We start from the raw sequence: 27,149 nt of genomic DNA on the forward strand, positions 1-27,149 counted from the left end.
AAAAGAATTAACTTGTTAATTATTCTCTGTCAGTTAAATTAAGCAACCCCACTGCCAAATGGTCAAACTGAAACAGACAAATTACAAGAATGCATTTATATGGTGACATTCTCATTCATAGTAGCCATTATTTAGAGATGCATGTGATATATTGAAAGTGTAAGACAGACAATCATAAAGAACAGGGGTCACCAACATGGTGCCCACGGGCACCAGGTCGCCCTCAAGGACCATGAGTCGCCCAAATAGCTCTCCATAGCTCCACTTACCAGTGAGCTGCATCTAATTTCTTGTGTTGCTATTCTTTTTAAATCTGTCACGAATAGACCGTAATGCGGGTAGTCCAGGGATGATCGCCAATGTGAACCGTTAAAGGCAAACATATCTTGAGCGCTTCCTCCGAAGCGGAGTCAGGAGCATGGAAGTACGGGGAATACTAGTGGTAGGAAGTCCGGTAAATCTCGCATTGCAACAAGAAGATCCGACCGTGAGTGAGGTGGAATACGGACCATATAAATGGGAAAGGTAAATGGGGAACGGGTGTAGGTGATTAGAGCGTTAGAGTAGGGGGAACGGGTGTAGGTGATTAGGGAGTCTTGGAGGAAGGCGTGGCTGGAGGTTTCCTGACAAAATCACACTTGCATTAATGTGAATTTAAAAATGACAATATTAAAATATTGATGACTAGATATAGATGAATATCATTAATTATTAATAACATATAATTAAAGGTAAATTGAGCAAATTAACCTATTTCAGAAGTGTTTATCAAACTGGTAGCCCTTCACATTAATCGGTACCCAAGCAGTAGCTGTCAGTTTCAAAAAGGTTGGTGACCCCTGATATAGAATATGTAAATGAATAAATAAAACAGGTTTTACTTTACTCTTATAATGTCGGAACCTAGAAGGAAGACAAAGATGAAAATAGAGATGGATTTATAAGAATCATGAGTAGATTCTTTACTTTTAGGAAGGCAGGAAGACTAAAAAGAGCTCTCAGTAAGGCAGGGAGGCAGAACGACGTCCTCATTGAAGAGGGAAGAATAGGAGTCTGGGTGGTGCGCTCAGTGATACCAGAGGTAGGCTGGGAAAAGCTTTGCTTGACAGTATGGTGTAGAGGAAGGAGGGGGAAAGGGCATGAGGAAAGCAAAAAGAGAAATGGCAGAAATCTTATAGGAACCCCCTGAATCCCAACAAAATATAGTAAGAACTAAGATAAAAAAATTATATATGCTTTAGTATTTGTAGCCTTGTTATTTGAAAATAAATACAATTATTTAAAACAACATTGTTAAACGATATAGGCGAAAATCCAATAAAGCAGATTGGGACATAAATAAAAAGAAAAAGTAAGCAAATAAACAAGTCATCTCATCTGCATTTTATATTTTCTTTTCTTTTTATTCACTACTATGCTGTACATTCAAAAACATGAAAAAAAGATCTTTATCCTTTATCAGGCATAGTAAAATACACAATTATACAACCCTGTTCAAAACAATACTTTAACAATGCAAACATTATAAGCATTCTTTTGTAATACTATTTTATTCTTAATTTTAATTTAGTAAAGATATAAAAATACAATAACAAAAATGCAAACACTTAGTCGCATGTGTATTAATCAAAATATTTTTGTAACATGTAAATAATCAAATAGTATTTCTTTTTTACTTTACATTTTTTTTCCTTTTCCTAAAAAGCTGACAAGTCATGGGTCAAATATATGTTTCTCCAGCTACCTTTTCTATTAATAACATTTAGTTTCAAAACAAGTCTTAACATCATCAACTTCTAGGTTTAACCCTTCATAATGCAAACAAATTCATCGTAAAGTGCAAATGGAATTATGTCTTAACATCCACATTTCCACACACGTTAACCTGGATGGCCTTCTATAACTAATAACTGATTAGTAACTATAGCTCCATAACTAATAACTTATAAATATACCCCAGTAGAGGATGACATTGTACCTAAAATACTTGAACTCTTTTCTGAATTTTTTTCAAATAAAATCCAGATAGTTTTGGTTTCACATCTAATGATTCTTGCTAGTAGCTAACAGGGGTTTTCCATAAAGGGGAAAGACCAGTTTCTTAGCTTCTCCTCATATGACTCAGGTTTGCTGTTGTGAATACTTAAAAGCAACATCTCCATGATGTGAGGACATTTTTGAGTAGGAAACTACTTTTTCATTTTAAATATCTCCACTGTTGTACAAAATTGTATTCGTGTAACTCCATGAGAAAAGTAACCTCAACCATAGTTTTTTAGTATTTATGACTCTCATATATTGTATTACACGTCTCTTCTTTGGCATATATTGTGAAGCAGAATCCGTTTATGACTCACTTCCCCTTTTTCATCTAGCGAACTGTTTGACAGGAAGGATGTGACGTAAATTACCAGAACTGTGTAAAGGGTAGCACACTGCATTTATTTTCTGCTTCACAAGAGAAATAAAAAGAAGAAATATATAATTTGTACACTGACTCATTCTATCTCCCTACAAACTAACACTGTTGTTTTTTTCGTTTACCATATAATACATTAACATTGCCTTTACATCCATTGATGCTTTTGATGCTAAAATCTACAAAATATTCAGTATAGATGTTAAAAATATTTTCAAGGCTGCCAAAATGAACTAAAAGCTGTACCTTAAGAACAATTTAAACATCTATGGCATTGGTGTTTTGGAGGCCATAAGGTCTAGCTTAAAATACTGAGCTGGCACAATGAGAACATCAAAACCTTTCTTGAATGCTTTTGAAAGCTCTGCTTTCAACACAATAGACATCTGCAAGTAAGTAATTTAAGCGCAAAAAATTATTATATTAGTACTGTACATATCCCTGAAATTGCTAAATGCAATTGCAACATAAAAAAAACATGCTTCAGTAGTCATAACTCATGTCTGTCCATCATCTCACACACATTCTCAACAAATTTAGATCTGGGAAATTTGTAGTCCATCTCCTTTAACTCTTTGGCATGTTCGTACAATCCTGCAGTGTAGCAGGGCAAATTATCCTTTTACTGTAAAGGCCAATGCGATTGGGATGGTGCTTAGTCTGCAACAATGTTTAGGTAGGTTTAGCAATGTATGCAATAACACTGTAGAATACTGCTATTTGGAACTTGGGGTGGCTGTGTGTGGGTTATGTATGAAATAATTAATTTTGTATTTATTGTATTGTTGTGTAAAGTACAATTTCAGTCTACAAGAATCTGTTGAATGATCTAATTTCTTTTTGTTATGGGTGATTTTTTCACAGAATTATATTACAATATACAGTATAGATACTCTGGATATGAAAAGTCTACACACCCCTGTTAAGATGTCAGGTTTTTGTAATATGAAAAGAAAATTAACCCAAGATAGATGTCAGAAAGTTTTCCACATTTATTATGAAATTACAAGATAGAGTTTAGTGAAAATTTATAAAATTGGCCACACCCTTTTATAATTGTGAATACAGAACTGTTCAAAATACCAATCACAATTAAACTATAATATTAATCAGCATAAACTTGCCTTAAGTGACTATATAACCACAAATAATATACAGCTGTCCTATTGTGCTTTTTCTGACATCATCTTTGTAATCAACTAAAAGGTACGATGGCCGAGAAGTGCAAAACACATGAACAAATCCAAAAACAAAATCAAAACCAAAATAACAAATCCGAAAATAAATGAACAAAAACCCGAAAACACATTAACAAATCCGAAAACAAAATAACAAATCTGAAAACACATTAACAAATCCGAATACACAACAACAATTCGGATTTGTTAGTGTTTTCTAATTTGTTAATTTGTTTTCTGATTTGTTAATGTGTTTTGCACTTCTCGGCCACCGTAGAAAGGTCTTGAGCAGCAAGGAGCTTAATAAGCTTATTGTTGAAAATAGCAATTAGGAGAGGGTTACAAAATTTACAGTACAGTGAATACTTCATGAAATACAGTAAAGAGAGAACTTAACTTAACTTTCTGTGCATAATACGAAAAGAGATTTTTGTTGCAAAAACAAAAAACAAAAACACATAAGCATCACATCACCGAAAGACACAATCCCCACAGTGAATCATGGAGAGGGCATCATGCTTTGGCAATGCTTTTTTCAACTGATACTGGGGCTTTAATCAGGGTGAATGGATTATTGATTTTTTTTTTACATCATAAGTACAAAGGTGTGTTGTCCATGAAATAAGTTTATATTAACACCTGTGAACATTACTTAAACAATTAAATAAAAATACAATACTCTTCAATATAATACAAAAATATCTCTCTGATACAGCATAGCACAAATATTTAATTTTGTTAAGCAACAAAAAATTATATGTTATTGGAATGTTGTTTTCCTAGATATCTATCTCTTTGTTAAACTTTGAGCCACAAAGCATGTTCAATAAGCTTTAAATCAATTAATCTAAATCAATCAGATCTATACCAAGTCTGAATTGGATGACAGGTATGTAAAACCAGATTCAAAATAGCAATAAATGTTTCGCACAAAATGATTTTTCCATCCAACTGGATTTCCTTACATTTTACCATTCCTATTCACTGTTGCATAAATAGTTTGAGGTGTTATCATTTCCACTGACTCATAATTGTATCCTGCTCCATGATTCTAGATAAAACCAAGAAAAAAAGGAAATTGATGAAAAAAAAACCCATAAAAAAACCCCCATAATTACTGTATATTTCAAAACAGATCCATAGATATGAAATATTTTAATTACATCAATAATACTTTGCAGTTTGCAGGTTTAAAATAACGAAATAGAACAGCTTTAAGCACCATAATAGCCACAACTCTATAAATCAGATAGATTCTGTTAAACATACTGTATTCGGAGTATCATCAGGGGTGCTGTAATTGTGTCTGACTTCCCTTGGGTCTGCTTCCTAGTTTTTTTACAACAAAAAATACATGAACATCAACATTTATATAAACAAACAAACAAGCAAATAAATAAATAATAATATATAGGTTATATATATATATATATATATATATATATATATATATATATATATATATATATATATATATATATATATATATATATGTATGTTAGGGCTGTCAAAATTAACACATGAGATTAATGCACGCATTTCTGTTTAACCATTTTCATTAAAATATAAATGAATAAATATAAAAGCCTTAAAAGCAACATACATTTATTCACAACTTTGTTACTTTACTCAGATATAAAAAATAAATAAACTCCACCGTAAAATGATTTTTAATCACTAAGCATTTGTTTTACTGATGCGCAAATATATATATATATATATATATATATATATATATAAATATATATATATATATATAAAATAAAGTAAATGTGTTTATTATTAGTGAAACCTTATTACACTAGAAAATATGTTTCAAAGGCCAAAGGTGTTTCTCAAAGAACTTCTATGTCTGTTTGAATGTCTATTAGACACAAAAAAAAACAAAAAAAAAAAGACAAGCCAGTTTACACTTTCAGATGACAGGGTCTTGTAAATAGTCTTGTAAATGTTTTAAAGTAATTATGGTGTTATATATATATAGTCCCAAATCAAGCACCAAAATTTGTAATAAATGCACACACCTGGCAATTAAAACTGTCCATGTGGAAATATAGCAAAAGTTCAGTTTGGTGATGACTTACGTAATTTAAACACCATAATTACTTTAAAAAATTGACAAGACTATTTACAAGACCCTGTCATCTGAAAGTGTAAACTGGCTTGTCTGTTTTTTTTTATTTTTTTGTGTGTCTAATAGACATTCAAACAGACTTAGAAGTTCTTTGAGAAACACCTTTGACCTTTGAAACATATCTTCTAGTGTAATAAGGTTTCACTAATAATAAACACATTTACTTTATTTTTTTTTATATATATATATATTCACACACACACACACACACACACACACACACACACACACACACACACACACACACACACACACACACACACACACACTTTTTCCCTCATTAATCTAGCCTTAATTCCCCATAATGACAAGCAAAAACTACTTTTTCGAAATATCTGCAATTCTTATTTTTTTATAATCACCTGTACAAGTATTCAGACCCTTTCCTTACTGTAGTACTTACTTGAAGCCCCTTTGGCAACAATTACAGATTTGAGTCTTTTTGAGTATGATGCTATGCTTGGAAGACTTGGATTGGGGGAGTTTCTACCATTGTTCATGGCAAATCTTTTTTAAATGGGTCAGGTTGTACCTGTCAGGAAACAGCCATTGCACAACACTCCACTGCAGAAGAAATCTTAACAGATTAATTTCTAGAATCCTATTTTTTCTTTGTCTTCATGGGGTAATGAGTGTAGATTAATGAGAAAATTTGCTTGATTGATTTGCTTGATTTTCCAAATAAACTATAGAATCAATTATTAATATTATTACCTTTTTTAATATTATTTTTTTGTTTATTCAGACCCTAATTTTATCAAGCATATACTTAATCATTAAATGCCTTACAAGAATCTATGACAGCAAGTATGATTCTTCAGGTGTTAGGTAGCCTATACATTCGTTATCATTTGGTTACTTGATACTTGACTATTGACAAACTGAAGCAAATAATTAATGAAGTTAAATATAAAGAGCACTAAGTTTTGTAGTCTACAACAGAGTAATGTTCTGTGTTAAAAGGAATCTATGTCTGAATCAAAAATTCAACCAATACATATTTTTTTTGCTAGATATTTACTAGTTTTAAAAAAGAAATTACAGAATCTGATATAGTAGTAAATTATAAAATTTGAATATAAATAATTTAAATTTTAATGGTTAACTGAAATGTTTAAATAAAGCATGTTTATAAAATAATTTATAAACAAGATAAATTAAAAAAAGCACAATAAACACCATTAAATTAGCTTAAAAAAAGATGCCACAAATGCACCACAACTCAGGTTTTTCTACTGTGTACCTGACCTGCAGGTGTCTTAATTGTAGGTGCATTATAAAATTAAATTTGTTAATTAGTTAATCTGGTGATGTGATGAATGTCAGCAAAATGTATTCTACAGAAGCATTTAAAAAAGTATGGCTCCACATATCTCTATCTACATTTATAACAGACTGCCTTACTAGAGTCCTAGGAAGAGTTATTGAAATAAATAATTGACAAAATTCATTATTTACAACCAAATTATAAAAATAAAAAACACTACCCTAGTATGAAAACAGATTCTTTTTTTTTTCACCATGATGCTTTACATTTGTGACTGCAGACTGCTAATATACTATTATTATTAGTTAGCCATGCATATAAAACATTAAAAATCATTTTAAATAAGGAACATATAGTATATTTTATACAAAATATTGTAATTATGTAAACCTAAAAATTATTTTCTGGCATTTACCTTGTTACCAGGAAGTGCAGTGCCTACTGTGCTCTCATCACTACTACAAGCATTGGCTGGCTTCCCAACAGTACAGTAAACAGTACCAGGAGGTTCATGCTTTTCTGACATCTCAAATGTCTGTGTTTTATTTCCCCCCTGCAGACATGGTTTAACCACACTGTTATATACACCATATACTGTGGTCTTTACATGCAGATAATATGTAAATTATGTGAAAAAGATATTTCAATTGTTAAAAGGTCACCTGAACCTCTTCATAGACTGTGTTGCCAGGTTCTAGGAAGTTTGGAAATAAAATGCTTTATATTTTATACAAAACATTGTCACAATTTTGAATATGAGTTTATCACCCAACACCTGATGAGTCATACCATAGTCACTAAATAATCCCTTATAAACGACACATATTGACGATTCTGTCTAAATTCAATCCACATTAGATTGAAAACACTAATAATTTACACATTTGCATTAATATTATGTAAAAAATATAATCAGTGAATTATTTGTAAAGTACATATTAAGATGGAACAGGTCAACGTCTTGATGCTACATATCTAAAAGACTCTACAGTTTATACAGTATCTGCATATTATTTTTCCACAGTGTAAAGTGTAAAATCCATCAGATTACTTTGGGAATGTACAACCCCAATTCCCAAAAAAATTATATGCTGTGTTAAATGTAGAATGTTGTTCATAATAACAGAATTCAATTATTTGTAATTCTTATAAAACCATATGTGGCAGCAGTGGCGTGGTCGAGCGCTGGTTTGTGATTTGAGGAGACAATAAATCTGGTTATGCCAAACCTTGTAAAAACCACATTATTCTTTCTTCCCTGAACAGCATGCTTTCCTACACCATATTTTATTTACAATAGATTGTAAAAAACAGGTCAAATGTTTTAACTGAGAAAATGTACCATTTTAAGAAAAAAAATAAAAGTAATTTTTTAATCGATGGCAGCAACACATCTCAAAAAAAAGTTGGGACAGGCTCATGTTTACCACAGTGTAGAGTTCCCTCTTTTAACAACAGTCTGTAAATGTCTGAAACCTGAGGAAACCAGTTGCAGGGTTTTGGGAGAGGAATGTTGTCCCATTCATGCCGAAGGAGGAGAAGGAGAGGAGGAAGACGTCTACAGAGACGGCAGGGAACGGAGAAGTGTAGGAGAGTGGAGGTTCGGGTTGGTACTTTAAATGATGGTACTATGACGGGTAAAGGGAGAGAGATAGCTGATATGATGGAGAGGAGAAAGGTAGATATGTTGTGTGTTCAGGAGACCAAGTGGAAAGGGAGTAAGGCCAGGAACATTGGAGGTGGATTTAAACTGTTTTATCATGGTGTGGATAGAAAGAGAAATGGTGTAGGGGTGATTCTGAAGGAAGAGTACAGTAAGAGTGTAGTGGAGGTGAAGAGATTTTCTGATAGGGTGATGATCGTGAAGCTGGAAGTTGAAGGGATGATGATAAATGTCATCAGTGCCTATGCTCCACAAGTTGGCTGTGAGATGGAGGAGAAGAAAAAAATTCTGGAGTGAATTAGATAAAGTGGTAGATGGTGTACCTAGGAAAGAACGATTGGTGATTGGGGCAGACTTTAATGGGCATGTAGGTGAAGGGAACAGAGGTGATGAGGAGGTGATGGGTAGGTATGGTTTTAAGGAGAGGAATGTGGAAGGGCAGATGGTGGTAGATTTTGCTAAAAGAATGGAAATGGCAGTGAACACTTATTTTTGGAAGAAGGAGGATCATAGGGTGACGTATAAGAGTGGAGGAAGGTGCACACAGGTGGACTATGTGCTATGCAGGAGATGCAACCTGAAGGAGATTAGAGACTGTAAGGTGTTGGCAGGGGACAGTGTAGCTAGACAGCATCGGATGGTGGTCTGTAGGATGGTTTTGGAGGTGAAGAAGAAGAGGATGAAAGTGAAGACTGAAAGAAGAATAAGATGGTGGAAACTTAAGGAGGAAGAGTAGTGTAGTGTGAGGTTCAGGGAAGAGGTCAGACAGGGGCTAAGTGGTGTTAAAGAGGTGTTGGATGATTGGGCAACTACTGCAGGAGTGATGAGGGAGGCAGCTAGAAAAGTACTTGGTGTGACATCTGGAAATAGAAAGCAAGACAAGGAGACGTGGTGGGGGAATGAGGAAGTGCAGGAGAGCATAAGGAGAAAGAGGTTGGCAAAACAGAAGTGGGATAGACAGAGTGATGAGAAAAGTAGGCAGGAGTACAAGAAGATGCGGCAGCAGGTAAAAAGGGATGTGGCGAAAGCCAAGGAAAAGGCATATGAGGAGCTGTATGAGAGGTTGGACACTAAGGAAGGAGAAAAGGATATATACCGATTGGCCAGGCAGAGGGACCGAGCTGGGAAGGATGTACTGCAAGTTAGAGCAGTAAAGGATGGAGAGGGAAATGTGTTGACTAGTGAGGAGAGTGTGTTGAGAAGGTGGAGGGAGTATTTTGAGAAGATGGAGGAAGTATTTTGAGCAGCTGATGAATGAGGAAAATGAGAGAGAGAGAAGGTTGGATGGTGTGAAGATTGTGAAGCAGGAAATAGATAGGATTAGTGAAGAGGAAGTGAGAGCAGCTATTAAGAGGATGAAGGGCGGAAAGTCGGTAGGACACGATGACATACTGGTAGAAACATGGAGATGTTTAGGAGAGATGGCAGTGGAGTTTTTGACCAGATTGTTTAACAGGAATTTGGAAGGTGAGAAAATGCCTGAGGAATGGAGAAGAGGTGTGCTGGTACCGATCTTTAAGCATAAAGGAGATGTGCAGTCTTGCAGTAACTACAGGGGAATTAAGTTGATCAGTTACACCATGAAGTTATGGGAAAGAGTAGTGGAAGCCAGGCTGAGAGAAGTGGTGACCATCTGTGACCAACAGTATGGTTTCATGCCGAGGAAGAGCACCACAGATGCCTTATTTGCTTTGAGGATGTTGAAGTATAGAGAAGGACATAAGAAATTGCATTGTGTATTTGTGGATTTAGAAAAAGCATACGACAGAGTGCCAAGAGAGGAACTGTGGTATTGTATGAGGAAGTCAGGTGTGTCAGAAAAGTATGTAAGTGCAGGACATGTATGAGGACAGTGTGACGGCTGTGAAGTGTGCAGTAGGTACGACAGACTGGTTCAGGGTGAAGGTCGGACTGCATCAAGGATCGGCCCTGAGCCCTTTCCTGTTTGCAGTGGTGATGGACAGGTTGACGGACGAGGTCAGACAGGAGTCTCCCTGGACTATGATGTTTGCGGATGATATTGTGATTTGTGGTGAGAGTAGGGAGCAGGTTGAGAAGAGCCTGGAGAGGTGGAGATATGCGCTGGAGAGAAGTGGAATGAGAGTCAGTAGGAGTAAGACCGAGTACATGTGTGTGAATGAGAGGGAGGGCAGAGAAGTGATGCGGTTGCAGGGAAAAGAGCTGGAAAAGGTGGAGGAGTTCAGGTACCTGGGGTCAACAGTGCAAAGTAATGAAGAGTGTGTTAAAGAAGTAAAGAAAAGAGTGCAGGCAGGGTGGAGTGGGTGGAGAAGAGTGACAGGAGTGATTTGTGATAGTAGGGTATCTGCAAGAATGAAAGGGAAAGTTTATAGGACTGTGGTGAGACCTGCGATGTTGTATGGATTAGAGACAGTGGCATTGAGTAAAAGACAGGAGGCAGAGCTGGAGGTGGCAGAGCTGAAGATGTTAAGGTTTTCGTTGGGAGTGACGAGGATGGACAAGATTAGAAATGAGTTTATTAGAGGGACAGCGCATGTAGGATGTTTTGGTGACAAGGTGAGGGAGGCGAGATTGAGATGGTTTGGACATGTGCAGAGGAGGGACATGAATTATATTGGTAGAAGAATGCTGAGGATGGAGCCACCAGGTAGGAGGAAAAGAGGAAGGCCAAGGAGGGGGTTCATGGTGAGGGAAGACATGCAGGTAGTTGGTGAAAGAGGCAGATGTAGAGGACAGGGTGGTATGGAGACGGATGATCCGCTGTGGCAACCCCTAATGGGAGCACCCGAAAGAAGAAGAATAAGAAGACATTGGATGGCTTGGTGAACTGTGTTCACAGAGTGATTTTTGGAAGTATTCCTGAGCCCATACAGTGCTGTTGCTCACAGAATCATGGCTGTATTTACAGTTCTTAAGTGTCATCTGAGTACCCAAAGATCATGGGCATCCAATTATGCATATCGGCCTTGTCCCTTGTGCACAGAGATTTCTCCAGATTCTTGGAACCTTTTGCTCAAATTATGTAATGTAGATGGTGATATAAGTCTTTGCAATTTTATATTGTGGAAAAATATTCTGAAATTGTTAAACAATTTGTAGACACAGATTTTCCCAGATTGGTGAAGCTCTGCCTATTTATTCGCAATAAACCTAATTAGTTGTTAAGTGTCTTCCTTATTAGCACCACTTTCATTCCAGCCTTTGGTTGCCTCAGTGCCAACTTATTTTAGACATAATTTTTGTTGCTAACATAAATTTCACAATGATCTTATTCTTTCTTAAGATGGTAAATTTTCTCAGTTTAAACACTTGATATGTTTTTAGTTCTATTGTGAATAAAATATGGGATTATGAGATTGGCAAATCATTGCATTCTGTTTTTTATGTACAATAATGCGATTGGGGGTGTAAATATGCACAAAATTGTTATGGGAATAAAATGGATTTAAGCAAATTGACCTATTTCAGGGCAAATTAAGTAAGCTAAATTTTAACTAATAAAAGTAAAAGCTTTAGCATTTTCTACATGCAAATATACATATTTTTTAGGTTCAATTAATTTCATTACTCAAATGTATTTTCCTTTAATTTGATACTTACGAAAGAGAGATAAAGCAGTTATAAATTGAAAGATTATATTCATAGAAAAAGATACCATTAAAATTGTCATTAAATCATATTGTAAAAAAAAAAAAAATGTTATCTGTCAATACAGATTTTCATAAATACATTCTTACAAAAACAACACAATAGCAACAAAGACAATTTTCACTATTAATATGTAAGAATGTGTTACTCATTGTAATTATAATAATTAATAAATACTTATTCTTAAATAAAAATAGATAAACATGTAAAAATGTAATTACCTGTTGTCCCACTGTATTTCTTGTAAAGAAAAGAGATGATACTAATGAAACCAAGACCTACAATAGGTGTGACTACAGAGATTAACAGGATTTCAGTATTATTTAATGGAGGCCCAGCAGGTGGTTCTTTGTCTCCTATGGAAACAAATCTTTATTAAGATCAATATACATATACATATAAATAAGAATGTTGTATATGTGTGAATGTAAGTATGAGGTGTAAAATAATGTTATGTATGTGTGCTCATACTTTTAGAAGGGCAGAGTTGTTTCACATGTTTCATCTCCATAATGGCAGTTTCCCAGCTGACTGGGTTGCTATGATTACAAACGATGAAGTCATTTCTGATATACAATAATAGCAGGAAGTTTCCAGATTCTTTCTCTGTTTTTTTATCACACTGATCATTGTAGCAGTTAGAGGTAACTGAAAAATACTGAGCTTTACAGATGAAAGTTGCATTACAGGTGCCATTAATTTGCTGGTGAGAGACATTAAGGACTGGTTTCTCCACTGGATCTGAGATACACACATGCAGATACATTACTGTCCTGCTACTCAATGGAAAATTTCCATATAAGCAAAACACATTTATTTTTTTTTAAATAAAAACATTTACTGAATAAAATCACAGAATTTAATAAATATGGCTTTCTTAACTGGTAATAAAAACATTATTGCATACGTTTGTTGGCTATAAAACTCACCCAACACACATAATTGGTACTTTGCCACATTTGTGCTTATATCATCATTTTCTGCATCTGCGGCATAGATTCCACTATCATTCTTCTGTAAGTTCTTCATTGTCAGTCTGAAAGTTTTTGTATTGAACTCCGCTTTGTCTTTATAATTTTTGGACAAAGTTCCAGTGGCCCGCACAATAGTTCTATTTGTGTTAAATGTCCATTTAACAGAGGCATCTTTAGGAGCTTCCTTTTGTATATCCAGTTGAACAGAGCTGTTAACCAGCTTAAAAACATCAGTGGCTGTAAGACAAGCAAAAATAAACTGTTTAGTTATCTTTTAAAGACCTTTTCCACAATAATCTAAAAAAAAAAAAAAACCACGTTAATCCATCCAACATGTAGAAGTAACCATGCAATGGCAAGTCCATGTACAAAAAAATAATCATTTGAAATAGGGGAATGTTTCAAGTTTCATTTGTCATATGTACAGATGTCAGTGACAGTTGAAATTCTTAAGTGAACCTAAAGACAAACTACAGAAAATATGAAATAATAATCAATATTAAACAGTAAAGAGAAAAGGGAAAAAAAAGGGAATAATAATAAGGACTATAATAATAATAAGGCATTAGAAAGTTATATTTATTAACTTGTGTGCAGAAGTGTATGTTATAAATATTAAATAAAAAAATTAAAAAAATTATATAAATATTTACATATATAAAGTATTTTCATAAAATAAAAAAAAAAATTTCAGCCATTTGGTTCAGCTACTGTAAGGCTGGGAGTTTATTTCCAATGGTGAGTTCCGCTGCTCTCTAGTCAAGTCAAGAAGTCAAGTCAAGAAGCTTTTATTGTCATATCAAACATATATAGCTGATGCAGTACACAGTGAAATGAAACAACGTTCCTCCAGAAACCTGATGCTACATACAACAATAATCACAGAAACAGAAAACACAGGGCTAAGGACTAGTAAGTGTCCTCGCCACATAAACTGCATGTGTGCAACCTGGTGCAAACAGTGCAAACACAACACAGGACAGTGCAAACACAACACAGGACAGTGCAAACACAACACAGGACAGTGCAAACACAACACAGGACAGTGCAAACACAACACAGGACAGTGCAGGACAAAACACAAAATAGCTCCACCAGTAAACCTGTTGTGACAAGACAAAGTGAACAAAATTGAACAGTACAAAATGTAAACAAAAACGTTGTGCAAACGAGCAATATAGAAGCAGTTCAGAAAAGATGTGCAAAGAAAGCATTTACCGTATTTTTCAGACTATAAGCCGCTACTTTTTCCCCACGTTTGGAACCCCGCGGCTTAAACAACGAAGCGGCTAATTTATGGATTTTTCCCGGTTTCACAAAGTTCAAGCCAAAAAAACTGAGCGACATAACATAATGGAAACAAAAAAAAAACTCACCTCACCTGTGTTCTGAGCTGCACGGCTCACCGCACGACAAATGAAATTATATAAGCACAGACAGGTTTCCAAAACTCGTGCTTTTTGAGCATCAGAAAATAATGAGCACATAATACTTAGTCGCGCGCGCGCGCGCACACACACACACACACACACACACACACACGCAGTAATACCGGAAGAATGCAGTGACGTGCTGTTCCCAAAATGCCGCTCTGCTCTTAAAGGAGCCACAACATATTTCACCCGTTACACCGTGTAACAGACATTCTCTTTCGGTAAAGCCTGTGTAAAGTTCATTAGTTTCAGTGTAGACATATATATATATACACAGGTGCGGCTTATTTATGTTAAAAATAAAAATATTTGTAAAATTCAGTGGGTGCGTCTTATATAACGGTGCGCTTTATAGTCCGGAAATTACGCTAAAAAGTTTATGGTAAAGAGGTGATGTAATGTGGGTGGTACTTAAGTCATGGGTGTGTGAAGTGAGTATGAGTGTGTGTGTTGAGTCTGGTTTGTACAGATCACACAGTTGTGTGTGTGTGTGTGTGTGTGTGTGTGTGTGTGTGTGTGTGTGTGTGTGTGTGTGTGCGTGTGTGTGAATTCAGTTCAGTTCAGTTCTTTGTTGAGAATCCTGATGGCTTGAGGAAAGAAACTGTTACACAGTTTGAATGTGGCGGCCCAAATGCTTCGGAACCGGTTTTCTGATAGTAGGAAAGTGAAAAGTGTGTGTGACGGGTGTGGGTGGTTATCCACAATGCTGTTGGCTTTGCGGATGCAGCGTGTGGTGTTAATGTGCATGATAGAGGGGAGAGAGACTCCGATGATCTTCTCAGCTGTCCTCACTATCCTCTGTAGGGTCTTGCGATCCGAGACGGTGCAGTTCCCAAACCAGGCAGTGATGCAGCTGCTCAAGATGCTCTCAATGGTCCCTCTGTAGAACATGGTCAGGATGTGGGGAGGGAGATGAGCTTTCCTCAGCCTTCTCAAGAAGTAGATATGCTGCTGGGCTTTTTTGGTGAGGGAGCTGGTGTTAATTGACCAGGTGAGATTATCCGCCAAGTGAACACCAAGGAATTTGGTGCTCTTGAGTCAGCAGAGAGAACAGCAGTGGACTGAGTACACAGCCCTGAGGTGCCCCAGTGCTCAGTGTGGTGGTGCTGAAAATCTTGTTTCCAATCCAGACTGACTGAGGTCTCCCAGTCAGGAAGACCAGTCCAGTTACAGAGAGAGGTGTTCAGGCCCAGTAGGTTCAGCTTCTCAATCAGGTGCTGAGGGATGATTGTGTTGAATGCTGAGCTGAAGTCTATGAACAGCATCATACATAAGAATCCTTGTTGTCCAGGTGGGTGAGGGCCAGATGGAGGGTTGTGGAGATGGCATTGTCCATGGACCGGTTTGGGCGATATGCGAACTACATGGGGTCTAGTGCGGGTGAAAGCTGGGTCTTGATGTGCCTCATGACTAGCCTCTTGAAGCACTTCATCACGATGGGTGTGAGCGTGAGAGGACGATAGTCATTTAGGCAGGAGACAGTAGACTTCTTCGTCACGGGAACGATGGTCGTCATCTTGAGGCACGTGGGAACAATGGCGCTGCTCAGGGAGATGTTGAAGATGTCGGTGAAGACATCTGCTAACTGTTGTGCACATTCCCTGAGCACTCTGCCAGGAATGTTGTCTGGTCCAGCAGACTTCCGTGCGTTAACTCTGCATAGTTTTCCTCACTTCAGCTGTGGTTAGACAGAGCACCTGGTCACTGGGAGGAGGGATGGTCTTCCTCGCCACCATGTTGTTCTGCACCTCGAACCAGGTGTAGAAGTCGTTCAGCGCATCTGGGAGTGAGGCGTCACGGTCACAAGCAGATGATGTCGTCTTGTAGTTCATGATGCCCTGCCACATGCGCCGGGTGTCTTCGCTGTCCTAGAAGTGGCTGTGGATTCTCTTGGCGTGTGCGCGCTTCGCCTCTCTGATAGCACGGGACAGTTTGGCCCTTGCTGTCTTTAGGGCCAGCTTGTCCCATGCTCTAAAGGCAGAGTCTCTTGTTTTTAGCAGCGCACGCACCTTAGCGGTCATCCACGGCTTCTGGTTGGAGCGTGTAGTGATGGTCTTGGAGATGGTCACATCATTAATGCACTTGCCGATATAGCTTGTCACTGTTGACGTGTACTCCTCCACGTTGATGAAATCGCCGTTGGTTGCAGCTTCCCTAAACATGTCCCAGTCAGTGAATTCAAAGCAGTCCTGGAGAGCAGACATGGATCCTGCTGGCCAGGTTCTCACCTGCTTTCGAGCTGGTCTTGAACGCCTGCTGAGTGGTCTGTATGCTGGGATCAGCATAGCAGAGATGTGGTCTGAGTACCCGAAGTGGGGGCGGGGCTTCGCCCGGTAAGCGCCCCGGATGTTTGTGTAAACAACATCCAGCGTGTTCTCTCCTCTGGTTGCAAAGTGCACATTCTGATGAAATTTAGGAAGCACAGTCCTGAGATTTGCATGGTTGAAATCTCCGGTGATAATAAACAATCCGTCAGGGTATGTGTTTTGTAGTTTGCTAATGGTCGCGTAGAGTATGCCGAGCGCTTCCTTAGCATTAGCACTAGGTGGTGTGTACACTCCGAGCACAATAGCGGTGGTGAATTTCCGGGGTAAATAAAAAGGTCTGCATCTTACAACCATAAACTTTAACAGCGATGAGCAGTAGGTGGAAACAAGCACAGAGTTCTTACACCATTCTGTGTTGATGTAAACACACAGACTGGCACCGCGAGTCTTAACGCACATAATAATCAATATTATGTGTGCGCTTCGCCTCTCTGATGGCACGGGACAGTTTGGCCCTTGCTGTCTTTAGGGCCAGCTTGTCCCATGCTCTTAAGGCAGAGTCTCTTGTTTTTAGCGTGTAGTGATGGTCTTGGAGATGGTCACGTCATCAATGCACTTGCTGATGTAGCTGGTCACTGTTGACGTGTACTCCTCCACGATGATGAAATCACCATTGGTTGCAGCTTCCCTAAACATGTCCCAGTCAGTGAATTCAAAGCAGTCCTGGAAAGCAGACATGGATCCTGCTGGCCAGGTTTTCATCTGCTTTCGAGCTGGTCTTGAACGCCTGCTGAGTGGTCTGTATGCTGGGATCAGCATAGCAGAGATGTGGTCTGAGTACCCGAAGTGGGGGCGGGGCTTCGCCCGGGAAGCGCCCCGGATGTTTGTGTAAACAACATCCAGCGTTTTTTCTCTTCTGGTTGCAAAGTGCACATTCTGATAAAATTTAGGAAGCACAGTCCTGAGATTTGCATGGTTGAAATCTCCGGTGACAATAAACAATCCGTAGGGGTGTGTGTTTTGTAGTTTGCTAATGGTCCCGTAGAGTACGCCGAGCGCTTCCTTAGCATTAGCTCTAGGTGGTATGTACACTCCGAGCACAATAGCGGTGGTGAATTTCCCGGGTAAATAAAAAGGTCTGCATCTTACAACCATAAACTTCAACAGCGATGAGCAGTAGGTGGAAACAAGCACAGAGTTCTTACACCATTCTGTGTTGATGTAAACACACAGACTGGCACAGCGAGTCTTAACGCACAGAGTCAGCACAAAACGCGGCGTCCAGAACTCTGTCGCTCAGCCCCGTCTCAGTGAACACAAAGACGCAGCAGTGTCTGTACTCACACCAAGTAGCTTGTTGGAGTCGGATGTAGTCCAATTTTTTGTCCAGGAAGCAGACATTTGCCAGCAGTAGAGATGGTAGAGCAGGCCAGCTAGGTTTAGCTTTTAGCCAAGCACTAGCCCCCGCTCGCTTGCCGTGCTTCCGCTTCATCGTGCAGCGCTTTCGATTCCCCCTCCTCCGTCCATCCGCCCCAGGCATCGCCAAGGTCAGGAGGCCTGGTTCTTGAAGCACGCCAAGGTCGGGTAGCTTCTACCGCAGATCATCATTTATTGTGTTATTGGGTTTTTTTCTGAGTTCTTTGAGTTTTTTGAGTGGTACACAGGGACACCGGTTGCTCCGATGTCCATGTGTTGCGTAAGGCGGGCTACAAAGTGTAGGTAGCACCATTTTGGGTCCGGAGCGGCCGCTGCGAGCTACTGCTGCGCCGCCATATTGGATCGATCTAGTTCGAACTAATTTTCCCTATAGGAATGAATGTAAAAGCGATTTAATCCGTTCCGAAACCTCATTCGATCGCTTATTTCTGCACTTAAAAAGTATTTTTAGCCTATTTTAACAAACAAATACACCGCAAATTACTGTAATGTAAACATACAGTAATTTAACACTTACCCATGTGGTAGTGGTTGATTGCGAGTGTGAGATGCGGACCATGCTTGTAACCTTCTTGGTTTCCATGGTAATTCTATTTACTTTCGTTTTCACAGCACTATCACTGATTTTCTTGGGAGACATTTTTCAAGATTTTTTTGTGAAATAAAAATATAACGCTAAAAAAGTTATGTTTTTGCTGCACTGAACAACGAGAGCGACTGATTGATACTTCATAAACTACGTGACTGATGCTACCCTCGGATGAAAACGGGCTTGAGCTTTACTGTCAATCATCAAAGCTGATATTGCTTAAAAAGATAATGTTATAGATGAAGTGCCATGGATATACATTCCCTGCATTGAACATTCTCCTCCTACCAGTCAGATCATCATCAATAGCTATCCGTCGAAGGGCCAAGAAAGGACGGTGGTCGGTGATAATGATAAATAATGAAAGTCCGATATAGTGTTTGAATTCTCTTACTGCCCACACAATTGCCCATAACTCGCAAACAAAAGTGGACCAGCGCCTCTGTGTAGGGTTTAATGCTTGGCTGGCATATGTTACCACATGTTCAAGCCCATTTTTCTTTTGTGCCAGCACTGCACCGACAGTATATTTTGAAGCATCAGTGTAGACTCTGCAAGGCATATTAAAATCAGGCAGTGTCACAACTGGGGCAGAGGTTAACACATTTTTCAGATAATTAAATGATAGTTCACACTCTTTCGTTCAGTCAAAAGTTGCATTTTTGCCCACAAGTTTAAGGTTAAGCGGAGCTGCATGTTCGAAAAATCTTTTATGAATCGTCTGTAGTAGGAGCAAAGTCGAACAAAAGCTCTGACTTCAAAAGGAGACTTGGGTGTTGGCCAGTTTCTCACCTTTTCCGTATTACGTGGGTCCGGCTGAAGTCCATTCTGGGACACAACATGGCCCAGGATGACCACATGGTCTCCAGCCAAGTGGCATTTTTTTGGATATATTTTCAAACCTGCTGACCCAATTCCTGTAAACACTACCTTTAAATTAGACAGATGTTCTTTAAATGTTTTGCTGTAAATTAAAACATACACCATGCAGATGTGCCATGGAAGACCTCTCAGAACAAGCTCCATCAAGAGTTGGAATGTCGCTGGAGAGTTAGAGAGACCCATCGGCATAGCCCGCCATTGGAAAAGTCCACGGCCAGTTGTAAAGGCAATTTTCTCTCTGTCCTCTTCAGCAACTTTAACTTGCCAAAAGCCATAGGGAAAGAAAAGTCTAATGTTCTGAACCCACCAATGCGTCCAGCATGTCATCCACACGGGGCAGAGGATAAGAGTCTTTAACTGTAACACTGTTCAAATGTCTGTAATCCACACAAAACCTCCATGCACCACATTTATTTTTCTCAAGCACCACAGGTGAGGCCCAGGAACTACAGCTCTCCTCGATAACACCATCTGCCAGCAGGGCAGTGACTAGTCTATCAATTTCAGCTCTTTTCTCAGGTGAGGCACAGTATGCACGTTGTATAATGGGAGCTTGGTGTCATATCCTGTAGGATTTAAAATCCTTGCTTTGGTCAGTCCGTTCTAAACCCTTGTGACAGTGTGAGCAACCATCAGATTAGAAGAATCAGGAATATTTGGCTCCAAATATCCTACATAGTCGCAAGGCACTTTAGCGGTGTCCGGCGCACACACCGAACTGGTACGATTGACTCACTAAGGGCTGGCAGGGTCAACGTGTTGGCTATAGAAGCATTACAACACAGGGGAATAAAGTCATTGCTGGTGAGGAGTGGCACAGAAATTTCCCGAAGCCATAACATTGCACAGCTGGTGTCCAGTACGGCATTGTTCCTCAATACCAACCCAAAAAAACGGACTGAGTGGTTTCCCCTAGCACATGAAATAAATGCTGCGATGATTTAGTCCCAAGTTGAAAGTTAACTGTAATGTTGCCCAGTGTTTCAAGGATCTGACCATATACAGCATGGGCTGCTATATAGTCCTTTTTCAATGGGTGGTTGCGAAGTGCTGGAAGAGACATGCGAAAGTCTGCACTCATAAGTGATACACTTGAACCAGAGTTCACTAACATTAAAACTGCCATGCCTTCAATCACCCCTCACACATATGAAATCATTGACACTGCATCAGTGTTATTAATGCAAATGTCTTTAGATCTGGAAAGGTTACGATTCATAGAGTTAGTCTGTAGGCCCGTGGGCAGATCAGCTGGTGGTTGGGCCCCAACATCAGCGACAATTAGTTTCCCGGCTGGCTCTGCCAGTCTTCTATACTGGGAGATATGAAACGCTCTCCACACGTCTTAGAATCATGTATGTGCCCACCAAAACTCTGAGGACTTGGACTAGGACTGCGCCTCACAGTCTTATCAAAACAAAGACTTGTCCCTTCATACATGATATTGTGCATCTAGTTCCTTGCTGTGCCGAAGCCTCGTTTATCACTCGTTTACTCTTTGCAAATCATAAGACCCTTGTGACTGACACCCATGGCCGCCACAGTTGCACCTGCATGTAGACTTGACTGCGAGTAAGCTCCACTGCACTCTTCCATGCTGCCAAAGGCCAGTCTACTTCGCAACTTTCGATTTTCCTCCCCACATATTTCAACTCCATCCTCATCTGCCTCATGTCCCCAGATCCTCAGAACCTCTCTACTGCTCTATACAGCCCACCATTATCAGCAAGAGGTTGAACAGCAGCAATTGAACCAGAATTAACAACGGAAGACCCATTAATAGGAAAACAATCATTTTTCAAAGCGTCACTGGCATTCTCACACCAGTCTGCTATTAATAATGCCTCCTCCAAATCAGATGCTCCCTGTTCATGGCACTTTGCTTTCTGCACCGGGTCAATTCCAGCAAGAAAATGATGAAATTTCTCCTCACTCTTTGCAGCATCTCCATAATCAGAAAAAAAGCCTCGTCCACCAGTCTACTAACCTCTGCAGCATAAATCTCTAAGCTTTCCCGTGCAGCGCATGCCGATAAACTAGCTTTAAACCGATCCATGAACTGTTTCTGTCCAAACGACTATTTTAGTCTGTCCTTCACAGCTTTGTAATCAGCCTGGATGGTAGTGGGAAGAGTGTCACAGAGTAGTAAGGCTGCATGGCTTAAGCACGTCGGTAAAATGCTTGCCAGTTCGTAATCATAAGAGGATGCTCCGTCTCACTCCGTATGCGCTTTTACAGCAACCTCAAACTGGCGTGCCCAGCACGTTGAACTCTGCTTATCATCGCCTGAGAACGCAGCGGCATTGCATGTGGTCCGTGACAGCCTACATAATTTCACTATTAAAATCACTTTTTTTCCATAATTTATTTTTCCAAACATTTCCAGAATATTAGCACATTAGTGGGAAAACTGAATTTAATGAAAATATCTAAAATATTCAAACTGACACAGGATAAACTGACACAGTGTTTGGCAGTATGTTTTAGTGAATAATCCATTTTTTTTTTTTAAACCATGGCACTTTGCATCTACGAACTTAAATTAGCACTATTAGGTTTTCTCCATTTATGTCATTCACTACAGTGTGCTAATAATAAGTTCTGGATAAGTTGCCAGACAGAATTTCCAGAGCTTACAGTAAAAGCACTGAGGTGTCTTCTACCCTTTCCAACTACATACCTTTGTGAGAGCGGTTTTTCCACACTGGCATATCTAAAGAACAAGTACAGGGCAAGGCTAGAACCAGAGAATGATATGAGGCTGTCACTATGTACCACTATATCACCACGAATAGACAGACTGTGTGGAAGTCACCACGCCCAGAAATCCCACTAACAGGTAAGGAGTAATAAAACCTATAACGTCGTATAAAACTGTAAAGGGAGATATATTGTAACTTAGAGATGTAAAATAGTCTCAGATTTTTCATTTACATGCATATATCCATGTCTCTGTTGTTATTCCGCCCCCCAAAATATTTTTCACATCGCTGCTTTTTGCAAATGTCTGATAAAACAACTTATTTGACTGTCCATTTATTTATTTATTTATTTATTTATTTATTTATTTATTTATTTATTTTAAAAGCCCAGTTAGCACGAGCTGAATACAGGGGCGAACTGAGAGCTGCAACCACTTCCTGGTTTGTGTGCATGAAACTATGACTAACCCACATGGGGAATAAAATCCTCCCATATATCGTTAGAATCCTGCACTCATTGGCTACATTTTCCATCAATCATTTTGTTTTCATAATGCTAATGGCTGGAAATAAAAGGTTTGAAATACAACGCAGAATACAAACATCACGGCACCTCCTCTATAGTGTAAACTCAAACGTTTAAAGTTTTTTTTAGTGCGTGGTCTAATTTGTTTTGTAACACTATATTCAAATAAACCAGGCTTAGCAGCAGTGGATGTGTTTGTAACTCGTTATTACAATAATAATGTAAGTAGGGCATTTTTTATGCATGTTGTTGTTGTGTACTGCTTACACACATTCAGCAAATACATTCGTTATACGCTTTCCATTGAAAACCAGTGATTTAAAAGACCTTTAGAATTATGTATAGTTAGTCATGGTTACTCTGCTCCCTTTGTATTTAATCTATTGCTAAACATTAACACCTGAGAACAATGGTATATTGCTGAAGGGTAAAATACAACAATGGACATTCAGAGCAACAAGAATCCTGTATTAGGCACACATGGAACAACATTCCTCTTCCAAAACTCCAGCAACTGGGCTTCTCAGGTTCCTGATGTATACAGACAGAAGGTACAGGTAAATGTGCTGTTGCAACCATCAAGTTCAAGATAAAATATTTTTCTTTAAAATGGTTTATATTCTAAGTTTAAACATTTTATGTTTTTTGTTTGGCTTATTTTAAATTGTAGAATATGTAGAATATGTATTTGCGAATCATTGCATTCTGTTTTTATTAACATTTTGCACAGTTTCCTAACATTTTTGGAATTTTAAAGTACTTCATGCTTCTGTATGCTGAAAAGATTTACAAAGATGCCACTACTAAGAATCTACGGAGTACTTTGTGGAGGAAGATAAACACGTAAACAATACAGATAAGCTGAAGGCTGAAGTAACCTGGAGCTCAATAATCTTGAGTATTATGCAGTAATACATGCTAAAAAAGTATTTAGTGCAAAACTAAACATACTTTTCAGAACATTTCAAAACTGTTATTGTTTTGCAATACTCCTTTTTTTTCATAAGCTATAACTTGTAATCAAAAGTTCATCAAAATGAAAACAAAAAAACGTCTTAAAATATTTTACCTTTTGTGTAATGAATCTGGAACATTTGAAAGTTTAACTTTTTTAATTCAATAAAAAAATATACAAATTATATTCAAATGATTTTTTTAGATATATTATATAAAACAAGATGGCGGAGCGAGTCCTTCGCGAGGCTCAGGGTCTCTCCAGAATCTGCAATTTTGCGGTATTTCTGTTGCTTATCTCGGGTCTGTTCATGCGGAACAGCTGTGCCTATACATCGTACACCCGACATGAGCTTTTGGATATTGGTTTACGACTTCCCGACAGTTTTATTGACAACCTCCAACTCCTTCCTGAGATCGGCAGAACACCCGAGGCCGTTTACTCTACCCGGCCTGGAGGAAGTGCTCGCAGGCGGCGTCTAGATCATAAAAAAAGGCGGGGGAAGCGTGGTGGAGTGAAAGCTAAGCTAAAGCTAACTCCACACTGGCTCTCTATACCCGGCATCTTCCTCGCCAATGTTTGGTCACTGGTGAACAAAATTGAGGAGATTCGACTTACAGCATAAAATGTTTGAACTGCTCATTTAGGCACACTTCGTAATTGCGCTAATGGACTGTCTACACAAAACTATGCTCATTTGCACACTTGCTCTTTTTTGCATTGCTACTCTACTTACTATAAACAGAAAACGGGTGGTACTGCCTAACTTACCATTGTAATTGCTAAACATTAACACCTGAGAACAATGGTATATTGCTAACGGGTAAAATACAACAATGTACATTCAGAGCAACAAGAATCCTGTATTAGGCACACATGGAACAACATTCCTCTTCCACAATGGTAAGTTAGGCAGTACCACCCGTTTTCTGTTTATAGTAAACTTTCTATCGGTTTCTCCCATTAGGGGTCGCCACAGCAGATCATCCGTATTTATGAGCCGCATGTTCGATTTGGCACGTTTTTACGCTGGATGTCCTTTCTAACGCAACCCTCCCCATTTATTCGCCACTAAGAGTGCACTGGCTTGTGCAACCCTAATGGCTGGGGTTGGTTTCCTGACCGGGAATCGAACCTACGCCACAGCTGTGAGCGCGCTGCATCCTAACCAGTAGGCCACCAGGGAACCTGTTTTCTTTTTATAGTAATAGCAATATATTATGTTCATAGTACATATACTTCTGTAAATTTCTGTTTATAGTAATAGCCATATATTTTGTTTATAGCACATATTCTTTTGTAAACCTCAGTTTATAGTAATAGCCATATGTATATTATCTTCATAGTACATACACATCTGTAAATTACTTTTTATAGTTTTATAATACCATTTAATTGAATTTATGTAAATCATGTAAACACTATATCCTGCACTTGCTGCTATTCACTCTGGTTAAACCCAAACTGCATTTCGTTGCCTTGTACTTGTACATGTGTAATGACAATAAAGTTGAAAAGAATCTAATCTAATCTAAACATATTAGTATTTACAGAGCAACTGAAAGTTCAAGTTAAAATACATTTTATATTTTAGTATTTTCTTACCTCTTCGGTACTATATGGATCACAAACAAAAATAAAAGTGTAAAATTACAGTAATCAATGTCAGTAGCCTTACTGCACTGAAAAGAAAGAAAAAACACTCTGACACTCCCCCGCACACTGACAAGTAAATTGTGAAAGGGAAGCTGTGGAAAAAAGCTTTTGTTGGTAACCTCCGTGGAAAAAAACGGTTTGAATTCGAGTAGGTAAACCAAAAGTAAAAAAAAGAAAAAGAACACTAAACGATCTTATTTAATGCTACTTAAAACAGATCTTTATACAGAAAATTTATACAGTACAGTAAATGTAAAATTTACTTAAATCTGGCCTCTTTAAATAAATGTCTCTTTCAAATTGTACATCAAAAACCCTCAATGCTAATATGAAATGACAACTGACTCTCAGAAACCAGATTATACATATAAAACATTTCAATATACATTTTTCATGGACTGTCATGTTCATGTCTTATATGATGTGTATATTGGTTCTACTGTAATTTGTCCATTAAGAGTTCACATTTAATTATTATTTCACAGTTCAGTTGACTATCATCATTGACAGGAAATGGTCTGAAGAATTTTGGCAACTTCAACATTAGCTTTTTAAAAGATCATTTCTTTTTGAACACACTCTACTATATCAAGCTATAATTTATATCAAACACATTAACCTCTTCAGTTGGAACAATTTATAGAAAAATAACTTTACCGGCAACTGAAGATAACAGATAGAGAAAGAAGATGAACTCCATCGCCTGCGCCATTTTCTGACTTCCCCTTTTCACTTTCCGTACTGTAACATATGTTAGAGAACCCAACCCCAATATGCAAGACATGTAAATTGACTAAGGCTACTAACACATTAATCTGGATAGATTTTTTAAAAGACTCTCTGTTTACATTTGCATTTTAAAACATAAAATTAATAACATCCCAATATTACATATGCATGCAAATGTAAGAAGTTTTGGCCTTTTAATGGCAAAATACAAATTAATTCACTTGACAAACAAGCCATCACAGTGTGAATCACACACCTGTGTGTGGTTTTTAATGAGAATGCTCTATTGTAGTAAATGGTGTTGGGAGCCTTGACAAAGAGAGCACAAAGACATTTGTGTACAAACAACACTATACATTTAGCTTAGGCTATACAAGACAAAACAGACAAGACAAGACAAAAACAGACTATACAAGACAATAGAAGGTTATTATACAAGGTTATTATAATAACCTTTTTTGTTTAAGTAGGCAGCAATCAAGCGAATATGAAAATTAGGGCTGTTAAAAATAAATGCGTTAATAACACTTTAACGAAAAACAGCACAGATTTTATTAATTTAATTAATGTAATTAAAATAATTTAAAAAAGCAAATTTGTTGCTACTAAGTTTTATTACTGCCCTAGGTTTGTGGTGCCTGTTTTATCAGAGCGATTTCAACTTCTTTTGTCTAAGAAGACATGTGTGGGTCTTTCCATGGGTACTAAATA

The 27,149-nt window shown here is 38.0% G+C and overlaps 1 protein-coding gene and 3 long non-coding RNA genes across 5 annotated transcripts; 2 read left to right on the plus strand and 2 right to left on the minus strand.

The window, feature by feature from the left end:
- The first annotated feature begins 727 nt into the window (after positions 1–727).
- LOC310717788 lies at positions 728–2,620 on the plus strand. The gene is made up of 2 exons (XR_014530912.1): positions 728–1,617; positions 1,663–2,620. It is a non-coding gene; the product is annotated as an uncharacterized lncRNA (long non-coding RNA).
- LOC310717787 lies at positions 1,379–3,282 on the minus strand. The gene is made up of 2 exons (XR_014530911.1): positions 1,912–3,282; positions 1,379–1,705 (listed from the first exon to the last, which is right to left on the minus strand). It is a non-coding gene; the product is annotated as an uncharacterized lncRNA (long non-coding RNA).
- Positions 3,283–3,292: 10 nt separating this feature from the next.
- Positions 3,293–4,023, plus strand: LOC310717800. Its single transcript, XR_014530925.1, has 2 exons — positions 3,293–3,625; positions 3,879–4,023. It is a non-coding gene; the product is annotated as an uncharacterized lncRNA (long non-coding RNA).
- Positions 4,024–4,460: 437 nt separating this feature from the next.
- Positions 4,461–26,454, minus strand: LOC310717639 (uncharacterized protein). 2 transcript variants are annotated; one of them, XM_083525989.1, is made up of 8 exons: positions 26,367–26,454; positions 13,218–13,499; positions 12,760–13,029; positions 12,510–12,644; positions 7,661–7,692; positions 7,414–7,551; positions 4,867–4,926; positions 4,461–4,648 (listed from the first exon to the last, which is right to left on the minus strand). In XM_083525989.1, exons 1-8 carry the CDS (start codon positions 26,419–26,421, stop codon positions 4,559–4,561), a joined length of 1,062 nt encoding a protein of 353 aa, XP_083382115.1. In that variant the 5' UTR covers positions 26,422–26,454; the 3' UTR covers positions 4,461–4,558. The 2 variants fall into 2 exon arrangements, with proteins under 2 accessions (XP_083382115.1, XP_083382116.1); XM_083525990.1 differs by lacking the exon at positions 12,510–12,644.
- Between the last annotated feature and the right edge of the window lie 695 nt (positions 26,455–27,149).

The sequence above is a fragment of the Silurus aristotelis genome (assembly GCF_946808225.1).
Source record: "Silurus aristotelis genome assembly, chromosome: 22".
NCBI lineage: Eukaryota > Metazoa > Chordata > Actinopteri > Siluriformes > Siluridae > Silurus > Silurus aristotelis.

What these genes read in the sequence shown, in the direction of transcription:
- LOC310717639 (XM_083525989.1), bottom strand. Translation starts at nt 26,421, where the DNA reads ATGGCGCAGGCGATGGAGTTCATCTTCTTTCTCTATCTGTTATCTTCA. An exon ending in GTACCAATTATGTGTGTTGG is followed by an intron (nt 13,030 to 13,217) that starts GTGAGTTTTATA and finishes TGTGTATCTCAG; the next exon opens with ATCCAGTGGAGAAACCAGTC. An exon ending in CTGATGATACTCCGAATACA is followed by an intron (nt 4,649 to 4,866) that starts GTATGTTTAACA and finishes GGTTTTATCTAG; the next exon opens with AATCATGGAGCAGGATACAA.